This window comes from Emiliania huxleyi, assembly GCF_000372725.1.
Source record: "Emiliania huxleyi CCMP1516 unplaced genomic scaffold EMIHUscaffold_478, whole genome shotgun sequence".
Lineage (NCBI taxonomy): Eukaryota > Haptophyta > Isochrysidales > Noelaerhabdaceae > Emiliania > Emiliania huxleyi.
In genome coordinates this window covers 29,597-55,906 of record NW_005198407.1, presented here as the reverse complement: position 1 = coordinate 55,906, position 26,310 = coordinate 29,597, and the positions used below count along the sequence as shown (strand labels likewise).

General features: G+C 63.9%; 9 protein-coding genes across 9 annotated transcripts; 4 read left to right on the top strand and 5 right to left on the bottom strand.

The window, feature by feature from the left end:
• Nucleotides 1-90: 90 nt before the first annotated feature.
• Nucleotides 91-771, top strand: EMIHUDRAFT_370661 (hypothetical protein; the record flags this gene model as incomplete). Its single annotated transcript, XM_005767856.1, has 1 exon — nucleotides 91-771. A coding segment is annotated over one exon (570 nt), but the record flags the coding sequence as incomplete, so codon positions are not given.
• A 49-nt stretch (nucleotides 772-820) lies between these two features.
• EMIHUDRAFT_445585 (hypothetical protein) lies at nucleotides 821-4,585 on the bottom strand. Its single transcript, XM_005767855.1, has 5 exons — nucleotides 4,422-4,585; nucleotides 4,248-4,344; nucleotides 4,042-4,168; nucleotides 3,704-3,974; nucleotides 821-947 (listed from the first exon to the last, which is right to left on the bottom strand). Exons 1-4 carry the CDS (start codon nucleotides 4,574-4,576, stop codon nucleotides 3,919-3,921), a joined length of 435 nt encoding a protein of 144 aa, XP_005767912.1. The 5' UTR covers nucleotides 4,577-4,585; the 3' UTR covers nucleotides 821-947; nucleotides 3,704-3,918.
• A 4,962-nt stretch (nucleotides 4,586-9,547) lies between these two features.
• Nucleotides 9,548-11,495, bottom strand: EMIHUDRAFT_245832 (hypothetical protein; the record flags this gene model as incomplete). The annotated part of the gene is made up of 8 exons (XM_005767854.1): nucleotides 9,548-9,763; nucleotides 9,852-10,091; nucleotides 10,191-10,325; nucleotides 10,435-10,492; nucleotides 10,567-10,661; nucleotides 10,743-11,114; nucleotides 11,220-11,284; nucleotides 11,396-11,495. The coding sequence occupies 8 exons, from the start codon at nucleotides 11,493-11,495 to the stop codon at nucleotides 9,548-9,550; spliced, it is 1,281 nt and encodes a 426-aa protein (XP_005767911.1).
• Nucleotides 11,496-13,104: 1,609 nt separating this feature from the next.
• Nucleotides 13,105-17,257, top strand: EMIHUDRAFT_459319 (hypothetical protein; the record flags this gene model as incomplete). Its single annotated transcript, XM_005767853.1, has 11 exons — nucleotides 13,105-13,110; nucleotides 13,226-13,337; nucleotides 13,613-13,762; nucleotides 14,396-14,892; nucleotides 15,155-15,217; nucleotides 15,295-15,418; nucleotides 15,497-15,567; nucleotides 15,624-15,766; nucleotides 16,034-16,171; nucleotides 16,284-16,836; nucleotides 17,027-17,257. 11 exons carry the CDS (start codon nucleotides 13,105-13,107, stop codon nucleotides 17,255-17,257), a joined length of 2,088 nt encoding a protein of 695 aa, XP_005767910.1.
• Nucleotides 17,258-17,457: 200 nt separating this feature from the next.
• Nucleotides 17,458-18,742, bottom strand: EMIHUDRAFT_459318 (hypothetical protein). The gene is made up of 5 exons (XM_005767852.1): nucleotides 18,541-18,742; nucleotides 18,306-18,428; nucleotides 18,145-18,228; nucleotides 17,926-18,045; nucleotides 17,458-17,668 (listed from the first exon to the last, which is right to left on the bottom strand). Exons 1-5 carry the CDS (start codon nucleotides 18,724-18,726, stop codon nucleotides 17,609-17,611), a joined length of 573 nt encoding a protein of 190 aa, XP_005767909.1. The 5' UTR covers nucleotides 18,727-18,742; the 3' UTR covers nucleotides 17,458-17,608.
• Nucleotides 18,743-20,067: 1,325 nt separating this feature from the next.
• On the bottom strand, nucleotides 20,068-20,534 carry EMIHUDRAFT_245828 (hypothetical protein; the record flags this gene model as incomplete). The annotated part of the gene is made up of 2 exons (XM_005767851.1): nucleotides 20,068-20,363; nucleotides 20,441-20,534. 2 exons carry the CDS (start codon nucleotides 20,532-20,534, stop codon nucleotides 20,068-20,070), a joined length of 390 nt encoding a protein of 129 aa, XP_005767908.1.
• Nucleotides 20,535-20,964: 430 nt separating this feature from the next.
• EMIHUDRAFT_245827 (hypothetical protein) lies at nucleotides 20,965-22,268 on the top strand (the record flags this gene model as incomplete). Its single annotated transcript, XM_005767850.1, has 2 exons — nucleotides 20,965-20,985; nucleotides 21,528-22,268. 2 exons carry the CDS (start codon nucleotides 20,965-20,967, stop codon nucleotides 22,266-22,268), a joined length of 762 nt encoding a protein of 253 aa, XP_005767907.1.
• Nucleotides 22,269-23,205: 937 nt separating this feature from the next.
• On the top strand, nucleotides 23,206-23,988 carry EMIHUDRAFT_76239 (alpha-tubulin; the record flags this gene model as incomplete). The annotated part of the gene is made up of 3 exons (XM_005767849.1): nucleotides 23,206-23,271; nucleotides 23,343-23,506; nucleotides 23,604-23,988. Coding segments are annotated over 3 exons (615 nt in total), but the record flags the coding sequence as incomplete, so codon positions are not given.
• Nucleotides 23,989-25,364: 1,376 nt separating this feature from the next.
• Nucleotides 25,365-26,047, bottom strand: EMIHUDRAFT_370659 (hypothetical protein; the record flags this gene model as incomplete). Its single annotated transcript, XM_005767848.1, has 1 exon — nucleotides 25,365-26,047. A coding segment is annotated over one exon (621 nt), but the record flags the coding sequence as incomplete, so codon positions are not given.
• Between the last annotated feature and the right edge of the window lie 263 nt (nucleotides 26,048-26,310).

Sequence of the window (26,310 nt, the reverse complement as noted above, 5' to 3'; positions counted from 1 at the left end):
CAAGTCAGGTCCAAGTAAATCAAGGATATCAACCAAGCGGCGAACGATGGTTGCACGCCGCTGTTCATTGCGAGCCAGCAGGGTCACGTCGAGATCGCCCGGCTGCTCCTCGAGGCTGGCGCGGCGATCGACCAGGCCGATGAGCAAGGCGCCACACCGCTGTTCGCTGCGTGCTACCAGGGCCACCTTGAGGTCGCCAAGCTCCTCTCCTCCTACGGCGCCTCCCGCGCCGCTACGCCCTTCGGCACGCCCGAGGAGGCCGCAAACAGCCAAGGCCACACCGACCTCGCCGCCTGGCTGGTCGCCAGCCGCGGCTGGACGCCGCTCGCGCACCTTGAGACCCTCACCGCCGCCCGCGCCACCTCCCTCCTGCGCAGCGGCGCAAGCCTGCACGAGGGCGAGCCGACGCCGCTGCGGCGCGCCGCGGGCGGCGAGGGCGAGGCGGCGGCGCTGGTCCGGCGGGCGGCGGCGCCGTGGTCGCCGGCAAGCCACTCGCTCTTCCCCGCGGCGGCCCGCGCGCGGGCGGCGCTCCTCGTCCTCTCGATCTACGAGATCCACGAGCGGTACCACCTCGACTCGGCAGGAGCCACGAACGGCATCGCGGCGCTCGACTTTGGCCACTGCGTCTTGGGCTTCGCCATCGCGCGCGAGACGGAGTAGGCCGGAGCCGCGGTGAGAGTCTTTGCCTCGGCTCCGACCTTTTTCGTGGCTCGTGCTGCTTGCTGTCTGGGGGTCCGGAACCGCTGTTTGGATTGGGAGAGTGCGCATGTTTTCGCGGGGTGGGGGGGGGGGGGGGGGGAACATCCCCCCAAGGGAGGGCGATGGGGGAGATTGTAACAAAATGCCACGACACACATATTCCAGGGGTCTGGCTCTGGTACACTGGAGACTCTGGCCCAGGAGAGAGGAGTCTCGGACGAGAGGAGACCGGACTGCCTCGTGCACCTGTGACGTCTGGGGGGGGGACCCCCCCATCTTTGTTTACCGATGCATCCTAGAATGCAAAAACGCATTCTAGGACGCACTTTTCATCTCAAAGATACCATGTGTCTCGGGTACACAGGGCATTCTAGGATGCGACGGCTGTCCTGGAGATGGCCGCGCCGTGTCTTTTGTTGCGCGTTCCATCTTAGACGACGCCACAAGCATCTATAGATGCACAGCTGTTCTGAGATGGCACTTGCATACTAGATCACATTTTACTATACTTGGACAGGGAAGCGTCTCAGGAGACACCGTGTGTCGGGTGCACCGGGCACCGAGGGGGGACCAGGCTATCCACCAGGGAGCACGAAAAGGCGGTGTGATCTCTCGGCACCCTCCCCTGGGGGCCCTGCCTTGAGTGCTCGCGTGAGGTCTCTCCTCGCGGCCTGCCCCTCCTGGAGAACCAGGTTCTCAGCACCGCGCATGCATCTGCTCGCGCCACGAGCTCTGGGCGCACGCAAAGTTGCATGCACTGGCCACTGCTTACGACGATCCGACGGCGACCTGCAGCAGCAGTGCTAACTAAAACGACAAAGCCGCCTCCCCCCCACCAACCAGTTTGCGCGGCAGGTAGCGGGGCCAGTTCGAGGCTGAGGGCGTGGGCGTGCGCCTAGACACGGAAGACAGCGTACTTCCGAGAGTCGGCCAGAAAGGGTGAACCTTCTTTTCTAGACCGCTAGGATTGAGAGCAGCCTCGCTCTCAATCCTAGAAGTCGAAGGATTGTGAGCAGCACTCCTCTCACAATCGGAGCATTCTCTGTGCGACTGTGAGCACCCACGCTCGCAATCCTACATCTTCTAGGACTAAGAGCAGCTCCGCTCCCAAGGTGACTGGTGACGCCTACTACCAGCGCGCTCGCAATCCGAACAAAGTCTAGGATTGCGAGCAGCTCTTGGCTCACAATCCTAGCAACATGCCTCCGATTGCGAGCAGTAGCGCTCGCAATCCTACATCTTGTAGGATTATGAGCGGCGGCGCTCACAATCGTACCCAAGATCCAAGGATTGCTAGCGTCGCACAGAGGGCGCTCCCAATCGCTCCAGCCGCGAGCGCTTGTGAGTGAGCGCGCCGGGAGGGTCTCCTCACAATCCAAACAGTGATCGCACCGATTGCGAGGGGACCCGCTCGCAATCCTAGAAGTCGTAGGACTGTGGGCGGTGTCGCTCGCAATCGGCGAAAGTTCTAGGATTGCGAGCGCTCCTGCTCGCAACCGGAGGCATGTTGCTAGGATTGTGAGCCAACTGCTCGCAATCCTAGACTTTGCTCGGATTGTGAGCGCGCTGGTAGTAGTCGTAGGCGTCACCAGTCACCTTGGGAGCGGAGCTGCTCTTAGTCCTAGAAAGAAAGAAGACGTAGGATTGAGAGAGAGAGATTTTGTTAGGATTGCGAGCGTGGGTGCTCACAGTCGCACAGAGATGCTACGATTGCGAGGAGTGCTGCTCACAATCCTTCGACTTCTAGGATTGAGAGCGAGGCTGCTCTCAATCCTAGCGGTCTAGAAAAGAAGTTCACCGCCAGAAAGCATTGGGCAGACGTTTTTCTTGCTTGACTTGGCGTTTGAGGGACCGGGCATCCCGAGCTCTGCTCCTGCTCCTCGCTCCTCGCTCGGTGAGCTGTCGCCCACCAGCGCGCGGCGACCGCGCGCACACCGTGCCCGCCGGCTCGCCGCCCTCCTCACCACCCGTCGGCGCTGTCCGCAGGCATGTGAGTCAGAACGGCGACCGCGCAGCGCGCGCGGGTGTCTTGCTCGCCGTCACCCTCTCGCCCCCGTTCCGTGACCGCCGCCGCCCGCGCCACCGCCGCCGCCAACACCGCCTCGCGCCTCGCGCCTCGCCCTCGCCGCCCCCGCCGCCCGCCCTCGACCTCGCGACGGCGTCCTTCTGGGGATCTGCGGGTGGCTTGCCCGCCTCGCCGCCGCCCCCACTCTCGAGCAGCGCGACCGCTTCCGCTCGATCGGTGAGCCGTCGCCCGCCACGCGCTCTCACGGCGACCGTGGGCCGCTCATCGCCTCCGCCTCGTCGCAGGTGTTTGATCTGGGCAGGAAGCGGCGCTGGCAACGGCAACCGGCAGCCGCGTGCACGGAGTGCTAAGCGAGGTGCCTGTGATTAAGTCTGAGTAGCCCGTGGCCGTGAGTGGCGTCAGGGGCAGTGTTCTGTGACTGTCCTGTGCGTGCTGTTCAGTGTGAGTCGGTGCAGCGGTGGGCCTGCTGCCGCTGCCAGACGTGAGAGCCGCTGTCCGTGCCCCAGCACGTTGCGCGGAGAGGCTATAGGGCGCCCACCCACGAGTGCTCGGGTGGGCGGGCCGCGGGTGTGCGAGTAGTAGTGCAGCGGCCGCGGCGCACAGCCGGGGGCGGCCGCGGCGCACAGCCGGGGGCACGGCCCGCCGCGCAGCGCTCGCCACACCGCGAGAGTGTTGTTTTCTTTTGTAACGTGCGTGTACTTCTTGAGTTGTTGAGACACGCGCTGTTCAAAATATGCGCGCGTCTTCTGAGACACGCGCTGTTCACAGTATGCACGGCGCGTCTTTTGAGACAGCAACGCCAATCGGAGATGCCGCGAGCAATTCGGGATGCGCGGAGCAACTAATATGGACTCGCGCATCTTAGGATGCTCGAGCATACCGAGGACAGCGAGCGTCTAAGTAGGAGGCCTACTAGACGCACTCTAATCCAGAGACGCATTCGGTAAACAAAGATGGGGGGGTCGCCCCCCCAGACGTGAGAGTGAGTGCCTGCGGCGTGCGCGGGGAACTGCGAGCTCCTATGGAGCTCCTTTTACCTTTTCATTCCGGCCCATCCTGGCGGCATGTATGTGTATCGCCGACGGACCACCCCCACCCTCAACGGGAGGGCTGCAGCGAATGCTTGCCTATACCTTCCCCTGTGCGCGGCGTATCACAGTGCCCCGCTTTTGGCGGTCCCTCCATCGCTCTCGTCATCTCCACGGCTGTAGCGCGAGTCCGATGAGCAGCGCCGCCGGCAGGAGCGACCCTATGCAGTAGATATAGCGGCCATCGACATCGTGAGGACGCCGCTTCGTCGGCGGTGGCTTCACTACCTATGCAGCACACGCGCGCCGCCTCGGCGCCGCCGACGGCGCCCACGGCGTACGCGACGCAGCAAAAGGCGAGGCGAGTGAGCAGGGCGGACTCTTGGTTCCGCACGTCGGTGTGCTTGGCGACCGCCTGGCTCAAGGGTGAGGGGGGGGGAGGGGGGTTGCCCTGCGTCCGCCTTGGGCCGCGGGAGGGGAGTGGGGCGGCACACCTCTCTGACGATGGAGGGCAGGCTGCGCAGCAGGGGCGCCTTCCTCTCCCCCGTGTCCTGCCTCTCGGGGAGAAAGTTGTTGATCGACGGGAACCGCCTGCCCAGCTCGGGGACGGCGCTCGAGCAGCCTCCCATATCTCCCCATATCTCCCCATATCTCCCCATATCTCCCACCTGCCCAGCTCGGGGACGGAGCTCGAGCAGCAGCCCTCCAGCTTCCGCCGCACGCGCAGGTACAGGATCTCGGCGATCTTCTGCAGGTTGGTGCCGACGATGACGGTGGAGGTCTTGAGGGAGGAGCGGGTGGTCCACGCGTTTTGCGCGCCCATCGCAGCGGCGCAAAAGGCGCCGAGGATGCGCCGATCGGTGGAGGGGTACTCGCGGTTCTCGAAGAGGGCGATCAGCTCGAGCCTACGTGCTGAGTACGCCAACATGAGGGCGGGAAGGCGGTATGGTGCAGCGTATTGAGAGCACCGCATGGACACAACGGAGAGGATGACAGTGAACACAGCGGAATACAGTCGAATACAGTGGAATGCGTGTCTCTCGAGTGCTGGTTGGGATACATGAACACGTATTCTGCTTCTAGGAAGACGAGCCAGACGAGGAAGCCGCAGATGACGATGGTCGAGTAGCCTGTGCGCAGGGGTGGCGCGGGGCGCTGGGCTGGCCACCAGGTGGTGGCCCATGCACGGCGCGAGTACCGCTCGCACGGGGCCCCGGAGCAGGGGGGTGGCGGTCTCGCAGAGACCACCCGGCGCCGTGGGACATGGGAGGGGCAGCCAGGCCCTCCACGCTTCCTCAACGCCACGCCCAGTACTAGCGATTCGCGCAAGCTAGGGGGTGGTGCGGGCTCGCTGTCTCATTGGTGCGCTAGCTGCGAGCAGGGGACGCCGCTCACCCCGCCCCATGTGCGACTGAAAGTCCTCCGGCTGCAGAAGCCCCACGTCCTGCATTGGCGCGGGCGAGCTGACGCCGAGCTGCTGCACGCGCCTCCTGGCAGCGGCGAGGTTGGCGATGATCAGGTCCGCGACCACGCCAACCTGAAAGGCGAAGATGTTGAACCCAGACAGGAAGGCATGCTTCCAGTCGAGCTGAGGCGGGGGAGCAAGAGGCAGAGGTGAGGCGAGAGGCAGAGATGCGAGGAGGCGAGGAGGCGAAAGGCCGCCGCGGGGAGTCCAGCAGCGAGGCTGCGAGCAGCGAGGCTGCGCACCCGCGCAATGGCCATCGACATGTCAATCACATTGCCCGTCATGAGCGAGCCAAAGGTGCCGAAGCGCGTCTTGGAGTTCGCGTCGATCCAGCCGGCGGAGAAGGCAAATGCTACCACCAGAAACTGCGGCGAGACCAGCGACCACGACGCCATCACGCCGCCCCAGACCTGCGAGCGTGTCATCGCTGCTTTCTGTATGCCGATCGGCGGCGCTGCCTGCGGCGCGGGGACCGCGCCGACCGCTGGCCTTGGCGTCACCGTCTTCCGCTTGATCGCCACCCGCTTGATCACCGCCGCCTCGTCCACAAAGAATGGCATCTCCGCGTCCTCGTCAAACATTGGAGTCTTGTCCCAGAGGTCGTCTATCGCCGTCCGATTCATGTTTTGGGGAAAGTCGACGCTGTCGGCATTCAGGAGCTCGAGCTCCTCTGCGGTGCGGCGCTGGTCTCTGTCCGCTGCCATGCGCGCCGCGTTGTCGCGCAGGCGAGTGGCTGTGGGGATGGGAGCCAGGGATGAGCTCATGGATGGATAGGGAAGATGTGATCGTGCGGGTAGGGCGCAAAAACGACCCATCCGGATTCACAATCGGGTGGTAGCGCCGCGCAGTTTTTTCTGTAGATCAGGCGCATTTTGTACCGAGGCGGTGCCCGGTACCTGTCGGACGACGGACCTTGAGACAGCGTTGTAGATAGATCCCTGGGCGAGGGTGGTGGAGAGGGCGGTCCGTCGGCGCCAAACCATCTGCCATCTCCCAGCTCCCACCGCTTTTCTGTCTATCTATCTATCTTTCAAGTCTGGAGGAACTAACATGCCCATGCCCATGCCCATGCCCATGCCCATGCCCATGCCCATGCCCAGAGCCCCTGGCCGTACTCCCCTGGCCGTACTCCCCTGGCCGTACTCCCCAGGCCGTACTCCCCTGGCCGTACTCCCTAGCCGTACCCCCTTGGCCGTAGACCCCTGGCCATACTCCCTGGCCATACTCCCTGGCCATACTCCCCTGGCCGTACTCCCTGGCCGTACTCCCTGGCCGTACTCCCTGGCCTACAACGCATCCGCTCTGACCCCCCGGGCGCACAATGGTGCAGAGGTGCACGTCACCGCCACCGCCACCGCCACCATCGCCTCCACCCAACAACACCGACAACCGCGGCGTATTGCGGCCTGCTCAGCGGCGCCGCTTCCCCGTGCTCGCCGCGGTGTCCGCGGCCTGGTCATGCATCTGTGTCGGCGGTGCTGCTGCTGCCGGCGCCGCCCTGTGCTTCGCGGCGCTCAGAGAGAACAGCGCGGCGGCGCGGTCCTCCGCGGAGGTGAGCGGCGGCCGAGGCGGGCTGCCGCCCATGCTCGCCCTGAGCCAGCGCCGCTGGGCTGCCTGCGAGCCGCAGAGCGTCGGAGGTGTGCGAGGCAGGGAGAGGGCGAGGGAGAGAGGAGGGTGTTTTTAGAGCAGAGGAGGGAGAGGGGTGACCGAGCAGGAAGGGATGGGGGGGAGGGAGGGAGCGAGGGATAGCAGCAAGCGAGGGAGGAGGGAGCACCTGCGGCGGCGAGGCGGCAACCCCGAGCCCTGCCGGCCCCTCCCCGACTGGTGGCAAGCCCCGCTGGCCGATGGGCTTGCCTATTTGATTGCTGGTCACTGATTAATCAGTACTCAGAGAGAGAGAGAGAGAGAGACCCGCTGCCCGAGGGGGCGTGCCGGGGTGGAACGGCCGCAACGGCGCCGGGAAGCGCTCCTCGAGCGACATGGCGGCGCGCGAGCCGATGACTGGGCCAGACACGGTCCAGCCGACGAGAGGTGCGGACTCTGCGTGCTTGAGGCTGGGGGGAGGGCGGGGGGGAGAGCCGATGCCCGGAGCCAGACGCCCACGCGGCTCCCAGCCCGCCATGCCCGGCTGCGCCGCTCGCGGCTCGCCCTGCACATCGATGCCGAGGTGGCGGACTGTCGACCTTCGGTACGAGGAAGATCTGGCGGGTGGCTCCTCCTCGAGCTCGTCGCGGGGGCCGCGCCGAAGAGCGAGGCAGGCGCAGGCGCAGCCAAATAGCAGCAGCACGAGGCCGGCTACCAGACCGCCCAGCGCGCCGGCGGCGAGGGAGGCGACGGGGATGCGGTGGCCGAGCAGCTGGACGGCGTCCGGCTCCGGGCCGATCTGCGCCTTGATCAAAGGCGGCGGCGACGGCGAGGCGGAAGGAGGCGGCGGCGAGGGCGAGGTGGGCGTGGGCGGCGGTGGCGGAGGCGGCAGGGACGGTGGAATCGTGGGAGGCGGCAGGGACGGCATCGGCGGCGCCAGCGGCAAAGGCGAGAGCGGAGAGGGCGGTGGCGAGTATGGCGGCGGCGCGAACGGCGGCGGGTACGCAGGCGGCAACGGAAGCGCCATGCGGCACAGCGGCAGCGGGAGGCAGCAAGGCAGCCACCACACAGAGAGGACGGAACGCCACAGTTCAAACCCGGCGGGAACGGATTTCTTTTCCCGAGGAGTTTGACGGCCTCTTCGACGGCCCATAAGGGGCCGTTGTCTGCTGTGCCTTTTGTGGTGCTAGTTCGTGCCAGTCTGCTGTGAGAGGGGCTTGTATTAGAAGAATTCTTTTCCCATGGATGACAAGGAAGATGGTGTCAAGTCCGAGCCTGACTGTTCTTCACCTTCCTACATACATTTCGGGTTCGGGAAGGGGATCCGCGAGATCCAACGGAAGGCGGCGAACGTGATGCAGAAAAAGTACCTTTTCCCGTGTACGTCCATCCATCGCTCCCTCCCTTGGATGGATGGAGAGAGAGAGAGAGAGAGAGAGAGAGAGAGAGAGAGAGAGAGAGGAGAGACTTTTAGCAATACCAAAGAAGAAGCCGTCGTCGGAGTAGTAGTCAGGCGGATGGTCGAATCCGCGAGCACCGTGGTGCTTAGACGACAGGAGCCCCACGGCATTAAAAGTGCAAGTCCCAGTGCGTGTGGGTGAGCGGTGTGTGTGGGGTGTGTGTGTGTGCGTGGCGTGCGCGGTAGTGTGTGTGTGTGTGTGTGTGTGTGTGTGTGTGTGTGTGTGTGTGTGTGTGTGTGTGTGTGTGTGTGTGTGTGTGTGTGTGTGTGTGTGTGTGTGTGTGTGTGTGTGTGTGTGTGTGTGTGTGTGTGTGTGTGTGTGTGTGTGTGTGAGGGGAGAGGGGTCACGTCACTGCATCCTCTGTCTGCCGGCTCTTCCCGTCGCCTCTTCTTTGTTTGGAGAAGGAGCTGCTGGACCTCCCCGAGTTCACGTCCAAGAACGAGTTCCTCACCAGGCGCAGCGGCGCTTCACGACGGTGGTCCACAACAGGAACTGGCGCGCCCTCGAGCTAGAAAGAAAGAAAGTGAGGTGCAGGTTCATGCTCACCGAGACTCACCCACCCACTGGACCGGTGCTGCACTTTGAATGTTTGCGTGTGTGTCTGTGTGTCTTGTCTGCGTGTCTGTGTGTCTGTATGTCTGCGTGCCGCACTGGTGCCCCCAGTCCCAGCGCACCAGTGGCCGGGCGGTGTTTCGCCCCCCCCCCCCCCCCCCGTGGGGTGAAAGTCAACTGTCAATAGTAAAAACACACCCATAGCAAAAACAATGTCAGGCGAGGGTGTCAGACACCATTCTTGGGACGCGACACGCGGTGGGGGACCCCCGGGGGGCCCACGCCATGGCCCACGCCAGCTCCCTGGACGTTGGAAAGGCTTCGATAGCCCTCCGGTGTCTACTGCCTGTAAGATCAACTGGAGCGAAATAAAAAAAAGCAAGCGAGTGGGCCCACGCGAACTCTAGTTACTAGAGGTACCTCCGTAGTACTAGTACTCTAGTCTGATCTCTGTCTGCCGGCCCGCCCTGACACTGACACGGCGCTGGGGGGCGGAGATAGGTACTCTACAGCGTCAGAGTGACAAAAGTACAGCGCTACACCGCGAGCCACAGGATACTCAAGTGTAAACAGGGCAGATAATGTGCGCACAATCCAACACGGTCAAAAGACACAATCCGTAGAGGAGAGTAAGCGCACAGGCATCCAGGGCCAGAAGCACGGCAAGATACAAAATAGAACACACCGTTGCTCCCCTTTCGAGGCAGCGTTGTGACGGCTCTCTTATGTGTGGCTACATGCCAACGGCAGCCATCATCTTGGCTTTCGCCTCGCCCGTGAAGATGTCGAGCGGCAGGTAGGCCTCCATCGAAGCCTGCGGCTTGTCAACGACTTGGGCGACGCGCAAGTCGACGGCGACCGACGCGAGGATGAGGCCCTGGTTAAACGAGTAGTCAAGGACGTCGTGCAGGAACTTGATGCACTTGATCAGTGCGTTGCGCCCGCTCATCTGCGCAAGGGCCGTGGGAGTGCGTGAGACATGGAGAGGCGAAATGATATAGGTGCGGCGTTGTCGGAGGGAGTGGACATGGGAGAACCTGCAGGTTGTCAGCGACAAAGGTCATGTTGTTCATGACCTCCCCAAAGGTGATGTGCTGCTGGATCGGCCACGGAAAGTTGGCCTCGCCGGCAAAATCGGGGATGGGTTCCGGCTTGTCGCCGAAGCCGTGGAACGAGACGAACGGCGACGAGTGCAGCGGGTTGAGCGACGCGCCGAGAGTCGTCGGAGAGGGCAGATGATACATCGGGTCGTCCGGCTTGATGAGCTTGACCTTGACCTGCGGTGCGCGGCGGCATCAGGAGGCGCGCGATTGGTGGGGAGCGTATGTTTAGATTGGCAAAAAGAGATCGAGGCCGCGAGACGTGGCGGATCACACCTTGACGAGGGCCTCCATCTCGATGGCGGTGATCGAGACCTCGCCATCGCCCTGTGCGCCGTGCACATCACCGATGCCGATGCCGCAGCCGTCAACGAAACACTCGATGACGAGGGTGTTGCCAACGGTGATGCGCTGCGCGCGCACGCACGAGAGGGGTCGAGGCTGGGGCTAGAGGTGACGAGGCTAACAAGGTTGCATGGGCCAAGGCGCAAGCCTGCGAGTCTTCGTTCCCGTAGTAGACATCGGGAGCGATGGTCCGCAGGCAGTTCTCGGGGTCGGACCCGCCCTCGCCGCACACGCTCGACGGAAAGGCCTAACACACATACTTGGAGCTCTGCGCATGTGGAAGGTGGGTCTCGATGAAGATCGCGACTGTCGCTCCGAGGGCATGTCGCCGGTCAGACCCATTGTGCCCGAGCCGGCAGGTTGCGCCGTGCCGCCCGCCTCGAGGACGGTGATCTCGCGCTCCTGCGGACAGTACAACATGCACCTTCTGACAGAGGAACTCGTGCGCGCGGGAGAGGGGGTGGAGTTTAGGCGTGCCTTCACGCGCTGTACGATCTCCATGTTGGGTAGCACGGTGACAATGCCGGGGAAGGGGTTGTACGGGATCTCGACGTCGGGAAACAGCTCGCTCACCCAGCAATCAGGCTTGGCCGGGTTGGGCCCCTTGGGCATCCACCAGTTGAAAGTGCCCGCCGTGACCATGTCGGACAGCATGCCAAGGTTGGGAGCGGCGTGGTTCCACCCCTGCGTCTTGGCTTCGATGTCGAGGATCGTGATGGCAATCTTGTCGCCCGCGACGGCACCTGCGATGCCGACTGGGCCCGCGAGCTGGTGCAGCGTGCGAATGTGCTTGGTGTTCCTTTCAAAGTCGAAGTTGCACGAGGTGCAGGAGGTGTTCTTGTAGTCGGAGGTGGCCTGTGGTCAGGGGGTGGCGATCAGCTTCGAGTGGAGGCGGCGGCAACGGCGAAGCTGGCGATCAGAGTGCGATGCGCGCGCCTGTGGCGTGTCGAACAGGATAACCTGGTCGGGCTCGGCCATCGCCGCCATCGGGATGGAGGGGTGAAGACGGTTGAAGCACTGGCTGCCTGAGGGTTGGAGGGGTGAAGGTTGAAGCACTGGCTGCGGGACGCGGGGTACAACAGATGTGAAGGCGCAGACGACAACCCGAGGCGCGGGCTGGGCTGCGCTCTTTGCACCGTCGCAATCCGTGGTGATTCCCTTGACCGTGACCATTGACTCCGGAGTGGACGAGAAGGCCACGGCTGCCGGGATGGCGAGGAGAGCGAGGCGACTCATGTGCATGGCCAAGGGGTGCAGGATGGAGATAACACGTTCTGCGAACTTTCATTCTTCATCACCACCAGCACGATTACAAGATGAGACCGGAGCGCCGAGCCTCGCAACGGTGAGGGAAAGAGGCGCGGGCGGATGGTGCGAAGTGGAGGTATGGGAGGACGGTGGACAATCCTCTGCGAGCGTCACACGCGAGGAGTGGGGGCCGGAGTCGCGCCGAGCCCGGGCAGAAAAGGGGGCGCCACGGAAACTCAAGAGGTTGGTGTGCGGCGGACCGGTAATAAGGGCGGCCCTCATGCAGCGGGCCGCCACGACCAGCGAAGGATGGGAGATTGCGGCTAGCCCATCCAGGTGGGCAGTGCAGTACGCGCCTACCACGCGAGTGCGCGCCGCGGTGCCGCTGGTGAAACTGGCCGTCAAGCACCTCGCATCGCTACACCTCTCACGGGTCTACCGACCGATGCGTACCCTTGACCCATCCCGCCCGCCGGACGATGCAACGGCCACGACGCGCTTCTATGATCTATTGGCTCATACCGAACGAGAAGGGCGCGCGATCCAAGACGACACGAACCGAGAGTGGGAAATCGAGTACATCTTGGCGCAGCGCACAAACATCGAGCGAGGGGAGCCGGAGTACAAGGTGCGATGGCGGGACGCATCCGAGGAGGAGGATGAGTGGCTAGCGCAGGAGGCAGTCGCTGGCCCACTCCTAGACGCCTTTACCGCCGCATTGGGCCCCTCCGACGGCAGCGACGTAGGTGGGGACGGAGGCAGAGATGAGCCAAGTGACGGCGAGGGCGACAGTGACGATGGCGACGGCGACGGGGGGGGAGAGGGGAATGGCGAGAGCACAGCCTCTGATGAACGAAAGATAGCGCGGTCTATCTTCCGCTCTATCCACGACAGGTCCCTATCACGGCCGACGTCAGACACGGCGTACTCAGTGTTGACTGATGCGCTACCGGTTGGACCGCGACGATGTAAGAAGCCACGTCGACGGGGGCTGTGCGACCTGTGCGGCCTACTGGGCGGCGTGAGAGCAATCGAAACGACACGCCACCTCGCCCTCGAATGTCCATACACCACACTGACCCTCGAGGCGGTACTCCGCGCAGTCCTGGAAAGCACGACCCTGGATGAAGCCGTGCTAGAGGAGGTACGGGGCATGGGGAGGGAGCAGCTAGTCCACGAATACCGCCGCCTCTGCATCACCGGGTTCCGTCTGACCACTGGCAGAGGACAAATGGCTGAGGGGCGCATTGGGGCGACGCCGACTCGCGTTATTATGCTTGAGACACTTGCAGGCATCGTCCGACGGCGCCACCGGAACGCCCTCCTCGCGCCGGAAGACACACCGGACGTGCGAGTTGACACGATCTACAACGAGGCGCGCCGAGCCCTCGGCGGTGAGCGACGCGCGCGTCGCTCACCGCCGGGGCGGGCGCCTGGCGCGCGTCGCTCACCGCCGGGGCGGGCGCCTGGCGGCTCCGCGGAGCTCCTTTGGCTCCGCCGGCGCGAGCGCGAAAAAAAGAAATTTCGCCGCGGCGCGCCGCCGCCGCCGCCTGCGCTCCCGAAAAATTCGAGGGTGCGAAATCGCTGCTGCGTCGGGATGCGGGTACCTCGCGAGAAGCCGTTCAAGCCCGGCCATCCTCACCCCCCCAAGCAGCTGCGGCCGCAATTTCAGCCGGTCCCGTGACCGCCCCGACCCGGCAGGTGCGCGTTTGAGCGAGGGCGTCCTGCAGCGCACCGAGAAGGGGCCGGTCGCGCGCAGCGCCACGCCGCTGGCGTCCGCCGGAGGCCCGCCGGAGGCTGTATGCGGCGGCCACTTCCCCTCGGTCTTTCGTCGCGCTCCGGCCGCTCCTTGGCTCCTGGCCGTCTCTTCCGAGCGGCTTTGCGCGCCCCCAACAGTCCCCTGACAGCAGCGCCTCACGGCGTGGGCTGCGAGGTCACTCGGGGTGACCCAGGGGGCGGCGGGGGAGCACTCTTCCGCCGGAGTATCGACGCTCTTCCCGCTACTCGCCCGTTTAAGGTGCATCCACGCCCCGCCCACCACCTTCCCGGCAGCCCCCGCTCGGTGACGTCCTCATCTTCTCCCCCCTTGCCCCGCCCCCCTTCAGGCAAGGCCCTGGCCACCAAACTCGCGCTCGTCGCTCCGGGAACGGGCAGCAGCGCGACGCTTTTCGAGAGCGAGCGGCGGCGGCGGCTCAGCACCAACCTTTGCAACGCAGGGGCTGGCTGCGTGGGCCCCCACCACCGGACTCCGTCGGGTTCGCGTCTCCCTACCCGCTGAGGGGAGCGCAGTGTGTGTCTGTGTCTGTGTCTGTGTCCCTGTCGTGTCGTGTGTGTCGTGTGTAACTCTCGCACTGCTCTGTCTTAGCTCTCGCCACAGGCTCAGCCTCGCCTCTCCGCCCGCACGCTCGACGCACACGACAAAACCCGGACGACGTGCGTTTTTGCTTCTCTACAAAACACGCACACCCACGCCCGCCCCAGTCAGCGGACCCAGCGCCATCGATAACAAAGACTTTGGCGAGCCAACGCAGCCGAGAGAGAAATTCTCCGCAAGAGAGCCTGCCGCTAGCGGAGTAGCGGTGCAGAGCGCGAACTCGCCGTACTGAGCCTAGCGCAGCGCGAAACACGCCGTCTGAGCCTAGCGCAGCGCGAACTCGCTCCTGTTCATAGCTGCGCAACCCTAGCCTAGCTCCATTTTGTGTGAAATACACATTATTATGATTCGATCGACGATTCGAGTTTGAGACACGTTTCGAGACACTTGAGACCACTTTGAGACACCTTCGCGCTAGCTGAACAGCGAGCGCGCGCGGGGTTGTGTTTTCGTGAACAGCGCTCACGTGTGGAAGAAGCTCTCCGCTTCCCCCGTGCTGACCTTCGTCCTGGAGGTATGGAGTTTGGCAACTGGGCGCTCACCGAGGATTCGTCCGAGGCGTACCGTGCGACCTACGTGTTGCTGGTGTCGGCGATTCTGCTGCCTGTCATCCTCTTCGCGAGGCGCGGCTGCATGACGGTCGGGCTCGTGCTGCTCCTTGCATCAATCGTGCACCAAGTGTCGCGCCTGCACGTGGACACTTCCTACTGGGGGCATATTGCGGCCGGAGTTGGGCTATGCCGCGCGTCGCACTACATTCTGCACGGCGACGGCGGCGCGCTGGTCATCCGCGTGCAGCACGCGAGCCTCGGACTGATTGCGACGCTGGCGATGTTCTCGTACGTCGCCTTCCGGCTGCCGCTCCACACCTTTTACAACAAGGTGCACGCGACCATCTGGGCGCTCGCCTCGCTCCTCTTCGCCTCGATGGCGGCGCACCCGATCACCGCCCGCGCGTGCAACGGCGCACTGCCTCGCGTTGCGGCGGCGCGGCAACTACACGACCCAGCGGTGCTCGCGGCGCTGGGCACGCTGCTCTATACGCACCTGCACGACATGCAGCCGATTGGCATCCATGCTCTTCCACCAGGCGCCCCTCGTTTTCTTGGTACTGGAGGGAGGAGGGGCCCGGCCTCGTTCCACACGCCTGCCGCACTTTGTGTGCCGTGTATGGGTGTGTGGAGTTGCGAGGACTGCCTGCCCTTATGCGCCACCACTGTGTGTGTGCGTGGAGAAGCTGACCTTGTTACCCTACGTCACCCCCGCCGGACAGGTCTTTGGCGTGCAGCTGGGCGCGATCTCGGTGATGATGCTCGCCTCATCGGCGGTGCACGCGGTCTGCAGAGTGTGCCTCGCGAGTCGCCGCTATCTGCACTGGACTGAGAATGAGGGGAGGGAACCTCAACACGCTAGGCCTTGCCGCGGGAGTCGCCGCTCTGCACGCTCGTGCGCGGGCTGCACGCCTTTTGGTGGCTCTTCGCCGGCGTGTGGGCCGTGCACATGGCGGCCTTCATGTACGTGTTCAAGGGCAAGCGGGGTCTGCTCCACACTGTGGCTGTGGGCGATTTCACCAATGGATGATGAGGGCGTGATCGAGGATCAAGTCACTTGGTAGGCGTGCACCACTTGTGGCTGGGCGAAGACACTGACGCCATACACGCGCACGAGGCGGGCAGTTGGAGTGTTGTGTAGCCAGACCGACCGTGTTGGGGTTGAATAAGGAGACCAGTGTGTTTCATCAGGTGGGCGGTTGGTACCTCGCCGTCGACGCGTGGCTTTCTGCGGCGGTGCTCGTCCTCCCGCTACTCTGCTGCCCCGCCAAGTCCGCTGAGCTTTCGAGCGTCGCCGTCGCCGACGATGATGGCGACCCCTTGCTTGAGCGCAAGTCCAGTGTCGTTCACATGTAGTTAGCTCACAATTGCTGGACTCACTTGTCGTCGGACGCTGCCTCTCGCTCCATTTGCTCGAGATCTGTCCGGCGCGACTCGCTTTTCGAAATTCTTTTTTTGGCGTGCTAAAATTCTTTTTTCCAGATTTTCGAGTCCTTTGCCGCCTTTTCTGGATTCTGCTCCCTCTTTTTGTCAAGAACGGAATCGTCAAAATCTCGAAAGCCAGGGCGGCATCGCGCGCCGCGCGCGCCGCCAACCAAGAGAACCATCTTCAACTTCGCCAAAGAGGTCGGCAACCCGAGCGCCGTCGACCGCACCGACTACGGCACAGCCTCCGGCAGCGGCCAGCGCCCGGGGCTTCGCCCAGCACCACTCGCAACAGCTCTCTCGCGCCGCCGTCTGTGGCGATGCGCAAAACATCAACAACGCTGCTCGCAACATGCGTGTCGCGCACTCATTCATTCATTCATGACCGGTCTCAACGTCCCACCCCCCTGCGCGCGGGCCTTCTAGGCCCGCGATCGCCACGAGCGGCGAGCCAGAGGCATGCGCCTCCGGGGGCTTTGCAGCGCTAGGCCGCGAGCGGCTCACCGGAAAGCTTGGGCACGAGTGGTGCGGTGCCCAGATCGGATGGAAAGGGACGGACCGGTTTAGCGAGACGGACCGCCAGGAGTGTGAGGGCTGGTACATCGACCCCGTGGAGGTCCCGCCGGCGGGGTCATACGCTGCCGACTGCAGCTCTGGCTGCGCACTGTGTGTCTACGGGAAGCAGCCGGACACCAAGTACAAGTGCATGATGGGCGCAGTGACGCACGGCTGCCCGGCTTCGTCACCCTCTCCGCGACGCTCATGCCCCATTGAGGGCCAGCCCTGCGTGCTCATCACCTTCCAGGCGGCCATCTCGCCTCAGTCGTGTGGCGACGCCTTCCTCGATGCCACGTGCCGCACCGTCGCCGCCAGGGCGGGGGTCAGCGCCTCGCGGTGCGACGCGTGGTGCTCCGCCGCCGCGACCCGCCGCCGGCTCGAGCCCGACGGTCGCGGCTTTGAGAACACCGCCCTCGCCAACGTCAGCATCCAGCTCGAGGCCGGCTCGGACGAGGCTCGCCCTCTGCCCTCGCCCTCGCACCTTGCGCCTCGCCCCTCGCCCCTCGCCCCTCGCCCCTCGCCCTCGCCCTCGCCCTCCCCTCACGCCCCCTCCTTGCCAGGCTGTGACCCGCATCGAAACCAGGTTGTCCGAGGTGCTGTCCTCCCTTGAGGCGGCGTCCACCTTTTTGGCCGTCCGCGTGCTCGTCACGCCGGAGCTGACGCCGCCACCCCGCCGCCGCCGCGTGCCGCCTTCCGTGCTGATTGGGTCAGTCCTCGGCGGGGTCTGCGCGCTCGGGATGCTGCTGATCGGCCTTCGAGCGGCGCTGCGCAAGTCACGACTGCACGGGCTGAGCTTGCGCAAGGCCGTGCCAGCGGGAAGCTCCATCTCGCCGCCCTCGTGAGTGATCAGGTAGCGGGCGCGCGGCGAGGCGGCGTGGGTCGCTGGGTCGCCGCTGTCGATATGTATCACTGCGCGGGCGCGCGCGAAATGGCTGTCTGTCTCTGTGTGTGCTGCGTGTCGTGTCTGTCGAGCTGCGCCGGCGAGCAACACATACTGTACTTTATCTCGACGCAGTTCGCTGCTTGACGGTTGACGCGCCTGGGAAGCCGCTTTCTTAAAACACGTACCTGATGTGAATCATGGAGCTGCACACAATATCTCGCGCGAACACACCTCGACTCAGATCTCCCCCTCTTCTCGCGTTCTCGGCGCCCGTCCACCCAGCACGCTCCATGGAGCGCACGTCGCATGCTCACAAGAAGTGGCCGGCGACCCCCCTCGCCAGCGCTGGCACCGGATGCACGGTCGGCACCTAGGGGGCAGTAGAGCGAGCGGTAAGAGGCACGCCAGTCGACCTTCCTCATGTGCATGTGCATGTGCATGCGCATAGTCAGCCCATCCACCCAAGGCGCGAGATATGGCGAGATATGGGGAGATATGGGCCGGCTTCCTCTCGTACAAGGCGCGAGATATGGCGAGATATGGCGAGATATGGGCCGACTTTCTCTCGTACGGTGAACCCCCTTCTCTCCCCACCGCGTGTGCGCTGCAAGAGCGTGCGGCCGGCACCTGTGGGATCGCCGCCGCCGCCGCCGCCGCCTCGGCTCCTCCGGTCGGCACGACGGCGCCGCGGCTCCACTCCTCATGGCGAACAGGCCGCTTCCGTGGGTCGGTGGACGGCGCGGCCGCCTAAAACAGAAATGCGGGCATGGAACGAGAGAGAGAGAGAGAGAGAGAGAGAGAGAGAGAGAGAGAGGGCGGTGGTGGGGTCTGGAAGGGCGCGGCCGCCTCGTACAGGGCGAGGTGCTCGTTGGCCATGATCAGGGCGGCGAGGTCGGAGCCGCCTCCGACGTGGTGGTCCCCAAAGAAAATCTGCGAGCAGACGCGCTCACGGTTCGAGGAGAGCGCGGAGCAGGGAAGGGGTGGGGGCGTGAGGCAACGACGGGCACCTGCGGCATCGACGTGACGCCGGGAGGCACCAGCTGCCGCACATCGTCGAGCCGCTCGGGATGGTGCGTGACGGAGATCTCGGTGTACTCCCACCCAAGCATCTCGAAGAGCCGTTTTGCGGCCTGCCGGCGGCGGCGGTGGCGGTAGTGGGAGCGCGGCTGCGGTCCGAGCGGTGTGATGTCCGCAGCGCGACCAACAGCAGTGTGATTTGGCCGCGCCGGCGTTGGGAGTCACCTTGCAAGGGTCACAAGTCTCGAGCGAAAAGATGGTGACACGCGGTGGACTCGGCGCGGCCGGCGGAGCGGCAAACGGCCCGCAGAGAGGAGCTCGGAGGCGCGAGCAGGCGAGCTGCGGCAGCGGCGGCGCCACGATCGGGGAAGAGAAGGCGAGGAGCGAGCAGTGGAGCGCGAGCACGGCCATTGCCCGGAAGCACAGTCCACAGAGCTTCGGCGAGATCGAGAGAGAGATGGCGGCTTTGAGAAGCGCAGCACTTTTACAAACACCCGTGAGTGCGAGATGGGGGCTAGCAGTAGGCAGCTAGCCTGTGAGGAGGGCGTCCATAGACACCTCACTAGACCCCACACACGGTCTCGTCCGTGCCTCGCCGGCCGGCGAGATCGCTAGAGGTGGAGCAAGCCTGCTCAGGCTCGCATGTTACTTCCTGATGTGTGTGTCGACTCGAGGAAGCGAAAAAGACAAAAAAAGAGATAACCCAGTGCCCGAGTGCACGCCCGCAGCGGGCCCATCGGATGGCGAGGTGGTAGGGAGGGGCGCGAACGCCGAACGAGCATGCACAGGACGGTGACATCAGGGAAGATCCGCAGCAGCGCGCTCAGCAGAAGGTGGGCAAGCGCGGTGATGCGCTCGGCGATGCGCTGGCAGCGGTTAACGCCCGCCACGCTGGTGAGCGCCTCCCTGACTAGCGCGTGGTGGAGGGCGAGCGCCTCCTTCATCTCCGCCTCCAGCTGCTCCGCGGCCGTATCAGCGAGCGACACGCCGTTGTCAGGGAGGGCGCCGGTCCTCGCTCGCCCATTCGCCCTGGCGAACTTGGTGGATATGGCGTCGAGGCGGGAATGCAGCTTGGAGAGCGAAAGATCGCACGGGCGGGGACCTGTAAATAAATAAATAAAACGGACACCTCTACTAGGAGATGGGTAAAAAGGAACAGGTCCCCGCCCTGCGGTCTTTTTGTGCAAGGGTTCTTTGTGGGTGTGGTCGGCGACTAGCGGGGACCTGTTCATTTAGGTGTCCGTTTATTTATGGAGGCACTGACATGCCCAGATAGATCTCAACATATCAACGCTCACTCGCCCACGCCTCGTCGAATCCTAACGCTGTCAAACGAGGCACGTTTCGCTTGGCGCGGCCCCGCTCTGTGCCTTGACTGCCCCCCCGCTCTGCCGCTCGCTCCCTGTCCCTCTCACCTCTCTCTGACTCGGTCGGCGCCTCTCCACACAGCTCGTCACGCGCCTTCTCTTGTCCCCGCAGCCGTCAACTCAAACATACTCCATGCAGAGGATTCAGTCATAGCGGCCCGGCACTACTCACGCGGGGTGGGAGGCCACCGGGGCGGCTCACACGAGCGGGGCCTTGGCCTGCGCGGCGGCCACCGCAAGCTCCTCTGCCTCGGTCATCCCTTGTTCCTTGCTTAGGCCTGACGCGTTAGAGAGAAGACAGACGAGTAGAGGGGGCGCCGTAGGGGAGGGTTCATGGTGTCGGGGGGAAGGGGCGGATACGCTGGTGGGCGGGGCGAGGGGAGCGTCACGCGCCAAACCAGAGGCCGAGGATGAGCGAGTAGATAGGCTCAAAGGCGCCGAAGCTGATCTTGATGAGGCCGATCCAGAGCCATCCAAGAGGAAGGAATCCCAGGAGGAGGGCTTGGTCGGAGAGGGGGAAAAAGTAGAGCGGCAGCGTGTAGTCGAGCGGCGGGCTCGAGCCAACGGCCTCCTTCGGTTTGAGCCCAAAAACGCTGAGGATGAAGGTGTAGATCGAACTGAGAAGGTTGCCGAGAAACGGGATCGAAAGGAGGCCATACCAGACGTAGGTCATGATGCCGCCTGCGGAAGCGGCGAGCGCAGCAGGCGCAGGGTGGGTTTTGTTCGGCAAATCGCGCTCCTCTATGGCGCTTGCTCACCGACCCCCAGCGGGACCCAGGCCGGATTTTCGATGTCAAGTGTGTACGTGACCTCCTTCTTTCGCGGGACGAGGAAATCGCAGCACTCCTTCATGATGACTTCAATGTAGGCGCTCTTGGGGGACCGCGGATTGCACGTGTGGAAAAAAAGAAAGGACGGTCTACACACACAGCAATTTTCATTGGAGATGGGAGAATCTCTTCTTAATCAACGAATCCCCTGTTCGACCCAGGAGCCCGAACCCTCTGGTCTGGTCAGTGGTCCCATCGTCGGCAAGGCGATGTGTGTGTGTGTGCTGTAGACTGACTGCTCAGACGTTGACATTGGCATGACGACCGGCCGCTGCTCGCGCGTTGCCGTCTGTGCGGCGCTCTTCTTCTTCTCTGGTGGCCTGTACTGGCTATGCGCGCCGCCCCGATGCTCGCAGCAGCCACTGGCGGCGAACCGCGGCCGACTCCGCCATCGCGGCCGCAGCTGTTGAGCTCTCCAGAAAACTGGTGCCTCATATGCTGCCTCCCTGCGGATGCTGCCGGCGAGCCTGGCGGTCCGCTGTACTACAAGGATGTGCTGACTCGATTTCTACTCGAATTCTTCTACCCCCACGACTCGGAACGCGATGCCGAATCTCGGCCGATCGACGCGCGTCCCAAAAGTCGCCAAAAGTGGCGGCGTGTCGCAATTACCCGCCCGCCGTCCCGGCGGTCCCGCAGCTCGCGCACATCTCCCTCTTAACCCACCTGTAACATCACATAAAGGTATTGCTAAAAATCTCTCTCTGAAGGTTGCAGCGAGAAGCGGCGAGAGACTGCGAAAAGAGATACGAGGAGGCAGACTCCCCAGGGTGGGCGACGGCTAGCGCATCACACCCTCCTCTCCTTAAAATCCCTGTGTGGTGGCGGCGTGCCGTTCTCCCATAGTTCCCGGTGTGTTTTCTTTCTTTCTTTCTGCAGGGCACAGCCACAGCGCGGGTCTTCGCACAGCCGCAGGTCTTCGCTCCGCCCACACATGCTGCGTCGCTGGATGCTCGCCGGCGCCGGCGCCGGCCTCGCCGCCGCCTCCGCCGCGCTCAGCCTCCCGCGCGCGGAGCCGGCGAAGAAGACCTACCTCGTCACGGGCTGCTCTGCCGGCCTCGGTCTCGAGCTTGTGAGGCAGCTCGCCGCACGAGGCGACCGCGTGTACGCCACGTGCCGCACGCCCGCCGCCTCAGCCAGCGGCGTCGATGAGCTCAGCCAGGTGGCAGGAGATGTCGTCCTCGTGCAGGGCGTCGATGTCACCAGCGACTCGGTCGGCGAGACGCTGAAGGCGGCGCTCGCAGGCGTCAAGCTGGACTGCATCGTGCACAACGCGGGCGGCTTCGCTGCGTCTCGTGCCGAGCAGAAGCTCGACACCATCTGCATGGACGCGATGCGCCGCGGCTTCGAGCTCAACACGCTGAGCGTGCTGCGCGTCACGCAAGCGCTGCTGCCGCAGCTGTCGGCGCCGGGAGGCAAGCTCGTCGTAATCTCGTCGATGATAGGCTCGATCGCAGACAACAGCAGCGGCGGCATGTACGCGTACCGCACATCCAAGGCCGCGGTCAACATGGTGTCCAAGTCGTTGGCCAACGACCTCAAACCGCAAGGCATCGCCGTGGTCGCAATCTCGCCCGGCTTCGTGGCGACCCATTTCGGCGGCATGTCGCCGGAGCACAAGATGAAGGTCGGCGCCAAGCCAGTCACGCCGTCGGTGCGAGGCATCGTCGAGGCGATCGATGCTCTCGAGCTCAGCAACACGGGCAGCTTTGTGCACACCAACTACGGCGACGGATTGCAGCCCGCGCCTTGGTGAGGTGAGCGTATTTTTGTGCTTGGTATATATTGGAGGGTGTGTCACTGTGTGTGGACTGTGCATACATGTACGGCAGCGTGTAGACGAAAGAGGAACGTTCACGCTTCACGCATCACGGCGCCGAGCTGCCACACCACACACACACGACACAGCGGGGAGGGAGTGGTTCTAACTTCTATAAGATCTCTGGTCGCGCGCACCTAACAAGACTTGGTGGACCGCCACCGCGTCTGTGCCGGCTCTTGCACATGGCTGCTGCGTCCTGATTGCGTGCGCCACGCGGATTGAGTCCAATGCACAGCACTGCAGGGACCGGCGCATGCCATGCCCATGGGCTCGAGGTATGTGCGCGTCAAATTATACGCGCGTTGTGTTGGGTTCGCGGGGACCGCTCACGCAGTTCCACGAGCAGGGGTATGTGACACGTCTTGCCGCCGCGTTCGGTAGAAGAGGTTAGATCCTGGTCGGCCACGCCTGAGAAAAAGCCCGCACACGACGAAGCCCCCATTAGTATTTGGTCGCTGGAAATTATGACGATTGAGGAGTTCATGGACAAATTTAGGTAGCAAAATAGTGAAAGAGGTCGTTAGGCAGTTGCGCCACGGCCTTCTTTAGTAAAAGGCGAAAGAAGGGCACGTATGACGTAACCGCGATACCCTCTTCACAGTGAATTCGGGCACTCTTGTAGCGGCTCGGAACCAGGCTGCTTGTGGCGGGGCCCTGCCGTTACACCTTCGTTCAAGCCGTTCGCCCCAACCACACAACCAACCATGGCGCGCGCCGCAGCCGCGCCCGCGCGCGCCCCACCCGCCCGCCAGCCCGATCGCCGCGCCCCCAGTGCTGCGGCGACGCCGCCTGCCCCTCACGCGCCTCTCAGCGCCGCGCGCCATGCCACAGCCCTGCGCGCCGCGGCTCACGTCTGCGCGCCCTCGTGTCGCAGCGCGAGTGCATCACCATCCACCTCGGCCAGGCCGGCGTCCAGACCGGCAACGCCTGCTGGGAGGTAGCGCCATCCGTACTCGAGTTGGGGCAACACACAAACCCTCAAACTTGCCCCACACCCCCAATGCGCAGCTCTTCTGCCTCGAGCACGGAATCCAGCCCGACGGCCAGATGCCCTCCGACAAGACCATTGGAGGCGGCGACGATGCGTTCAACACCTTCTTCTCCGAGACTGGCTCGGGCAAGCACGTGCCGCGCACCGTCTTCATCGACCTCGAGCCGACCGTCATCGGCGCGTCCCGCCCCTCCCCCGCCAATGCGCGCTAATCGGATTCAGATGGCAGCTATGCGGAAACAGAGCAAAAACATACCCGCGCGGCTTGAGCTGAGAAGCCCCTCCGCCTCCTCTCCCCCAACAGACGAGGTTCGCACGGGCACGTACCGCCAGCTCTATCACCCGGAGCAGCTCATCTCGGGCAAGGAGGACGCGGCCAACAACTACGCCCGTGGCCACTACACCGTCGGCAAGGAGATCGTCGACCTGGTCCTCGATCGCATCCGCAAGCTGGCCGACAACTGCACCGGCCTGCAGGGCTTCTTCGCCTTCAACGCCATCGGCGGCGGCACCGGCTCCGGCCTGGGCGCCCTCCTGCTCGACTACCTTCCTTGCCCTCTACCTCTGGGATGGGAAGGAGTGAGCCTACCAGGTAGCCTTGAAACAACGGTTTCCGCACCGCCTCACGCATCTGCTGATGCGGCCCAAGCTTTGCCGCGTTAGCACTGCATCCGGCGCGGGCACCCAACGCGCTTCATTGCTGCCCGGTACGACTGTACTGATCTGGCTTGCGCACCTGTGCTGGCAGGCTCACACCATAGTGCTCCCTTGCCTGCTGGTGTAGGCAACAATACCCTTGCTGGCAAGCTTCACCTCGCGAGCTGCCTCGATGGGGTGCCGAGGCATAGAGATTAGAGTCTCGCCTACGCTGCGGCACAGACACCTGATGAGGACAGCATGATACCACATGAATCTGCCCAGTTGCAGCAAATTCTACTGAACAGTTGAGGGCTGGCGAGAGAGAGACCGTTAAGGAGCGCGAAACGCGCGAGGAAGCCGCGGGCTGCGGGCTCATATACAAGAAGAAAAAGTTGAAAACGAGACTCCTTGTTATCCATAAAAGAGCCACATACATGATATGTCAACCGGCGCACATGCGACGAGAGCGGGCGCCGTTTTTCATTGCCTATTCTAACGAGACAGAGCAGCGGCACGGGCGTTGCCGATCGAACACGGATTGCTGAGGGCCATGCACAATTCGTGCGGTTATGGGCTGCCACCGCAAAACATGCAAACGACAGGCCACGCCACGTGCGCCACCATATCCAGCTGCGCAGCGGCAACGACTGCCGAGGCGCAGGCCGAGCCGCAGCCTACCCGATGCCCCGCCGACATGCGGCATTGGCCAAAATGCTGGGCATATCAGGTTAAGGAAGGCAACTTGAAATAGCAAGGAGCATCCTAGAATGCAAAGGGGTAACTCCAGATGCTAGCGCATTCACGAATGCAGTTCGCATTCCAGGATGGTCGACGCATCCTGGAATGCGTGGACCATCTTTGGAATGCGGTGTGCATCTTGAAATGCGAAAAGTCAACTCGGCATTCTGAATTGAAAAATGCAATCTAAATTGATTTTTTGCAACTCAAAATGCCCTCAGCATCTCAAATTGCGGGTTCCCCGCCCCTGACGAGAGGCGTTCCTTTTTCTTTTTAGTTTTTTTTACGGGCGGCTACGGCTTTAGCGACACATACAGACCCGAGACACACGAAAAACGTTAAGAGTGAACACAAGCGACGCGAACGAGCCGGCGCATGCGGCGGCAACCGCAGGCGCAGCGGCCGAGCGGCGCCGAGCGACGGGCGGAACCGCGCACGAACAACGAAGCAAAACGCGGGATCGGACCGTCGACGTGCCCCAACGTTTTGCCGGCAAAACGGAGGCGAGTATCCCAAAAGCTCACTCGAGAGACGCGAAGGCCAGGGACAGATTGAGATCGCAACAGTCGACTACATCGCACTCCATGTACGAGAATCCGTTCTTCTCTCCCACACAGCCGCTGGCTCACATGGCTCGCGTCGCCTAGCCTCGCCTGGCGCGTGCCAAGGGAGAGGGTGGCGAAACGCCCCTACTCCGTCTCGCGCGTGATGGCGAAGCCCAAGACGCAGTGACCAAAGTCGAGCGCCGCGATGCCGTTCGTGGCTCCAGCCGAGTCGAGGTGGTACCGCTCGTGGATCTCGTAGAGCGAGAGAACGAGGAGCGCCGCCCGCGCGCGAGCCGCCGCGGGGAAGAGCGAGTGGCTTGCCGGCGACCACGGCGCCGCCGCCCGCCGGATCAGCGCCGCCGCCTCGCCCTCGCCGCCCGCGGCGCGCTGCAGCGGCGTCGGCTCGCCCTCGTGCAAGCTTGCGCCGCTGCGCAGAAGGGAGGTGGCGCGGGCGGCGGTGAGGGTCTCAAGGTGCGCGAGCGGCGTCCAGCCGCGGCTGGCGTCCAGCCAGGCGGCGAGGTCGGTGTGGCCTTGGCTGTTTGCGGCCTCCTCGGGCGTGCCGAAGGGCGTAGCGGCGCGGGAGGCGCCGTAGGAGGAGAGGAGCTTGGCGACCTCGAGGTGGCCGTCCTGGCACGCCGCGAACAGCGGCGTGGCGCCTTGCTCATCGGCCTGGTCGATCGCCGCGCCGGCCTCGAGAAGCAGCCGGGCGCTCTCAACGTGGCCGTTGAAGCATGCCATGATCAGCGGCGTGGCGCCGCTCTGCTTGGCTTGGTTGATCGCCGCGCCAGCCTCGAGGAGCAGCCGGGCGATCTCGGGGTGGTTGTTCTGGCACCCGTTCATCGCTTGGTTGATGTCAGCGCCAGCGTCGCGCAGCAGCTGGACGCACTCGAGGCGGCCCTCCTGGCACGCCGCGAACAGCGGCGTGGCGCCCTCCTCATCGGCTTGGTTGATGTCAGCGCCAGCGCCGCGCAGCAGCCGGGCGCACTCGAGGTGGCCCTTCTCGCACGCGACGTACAGCGGCGTGGCGCCGTCCTCCAGGGCTTTGTTGATGTCAGCGTCGGCC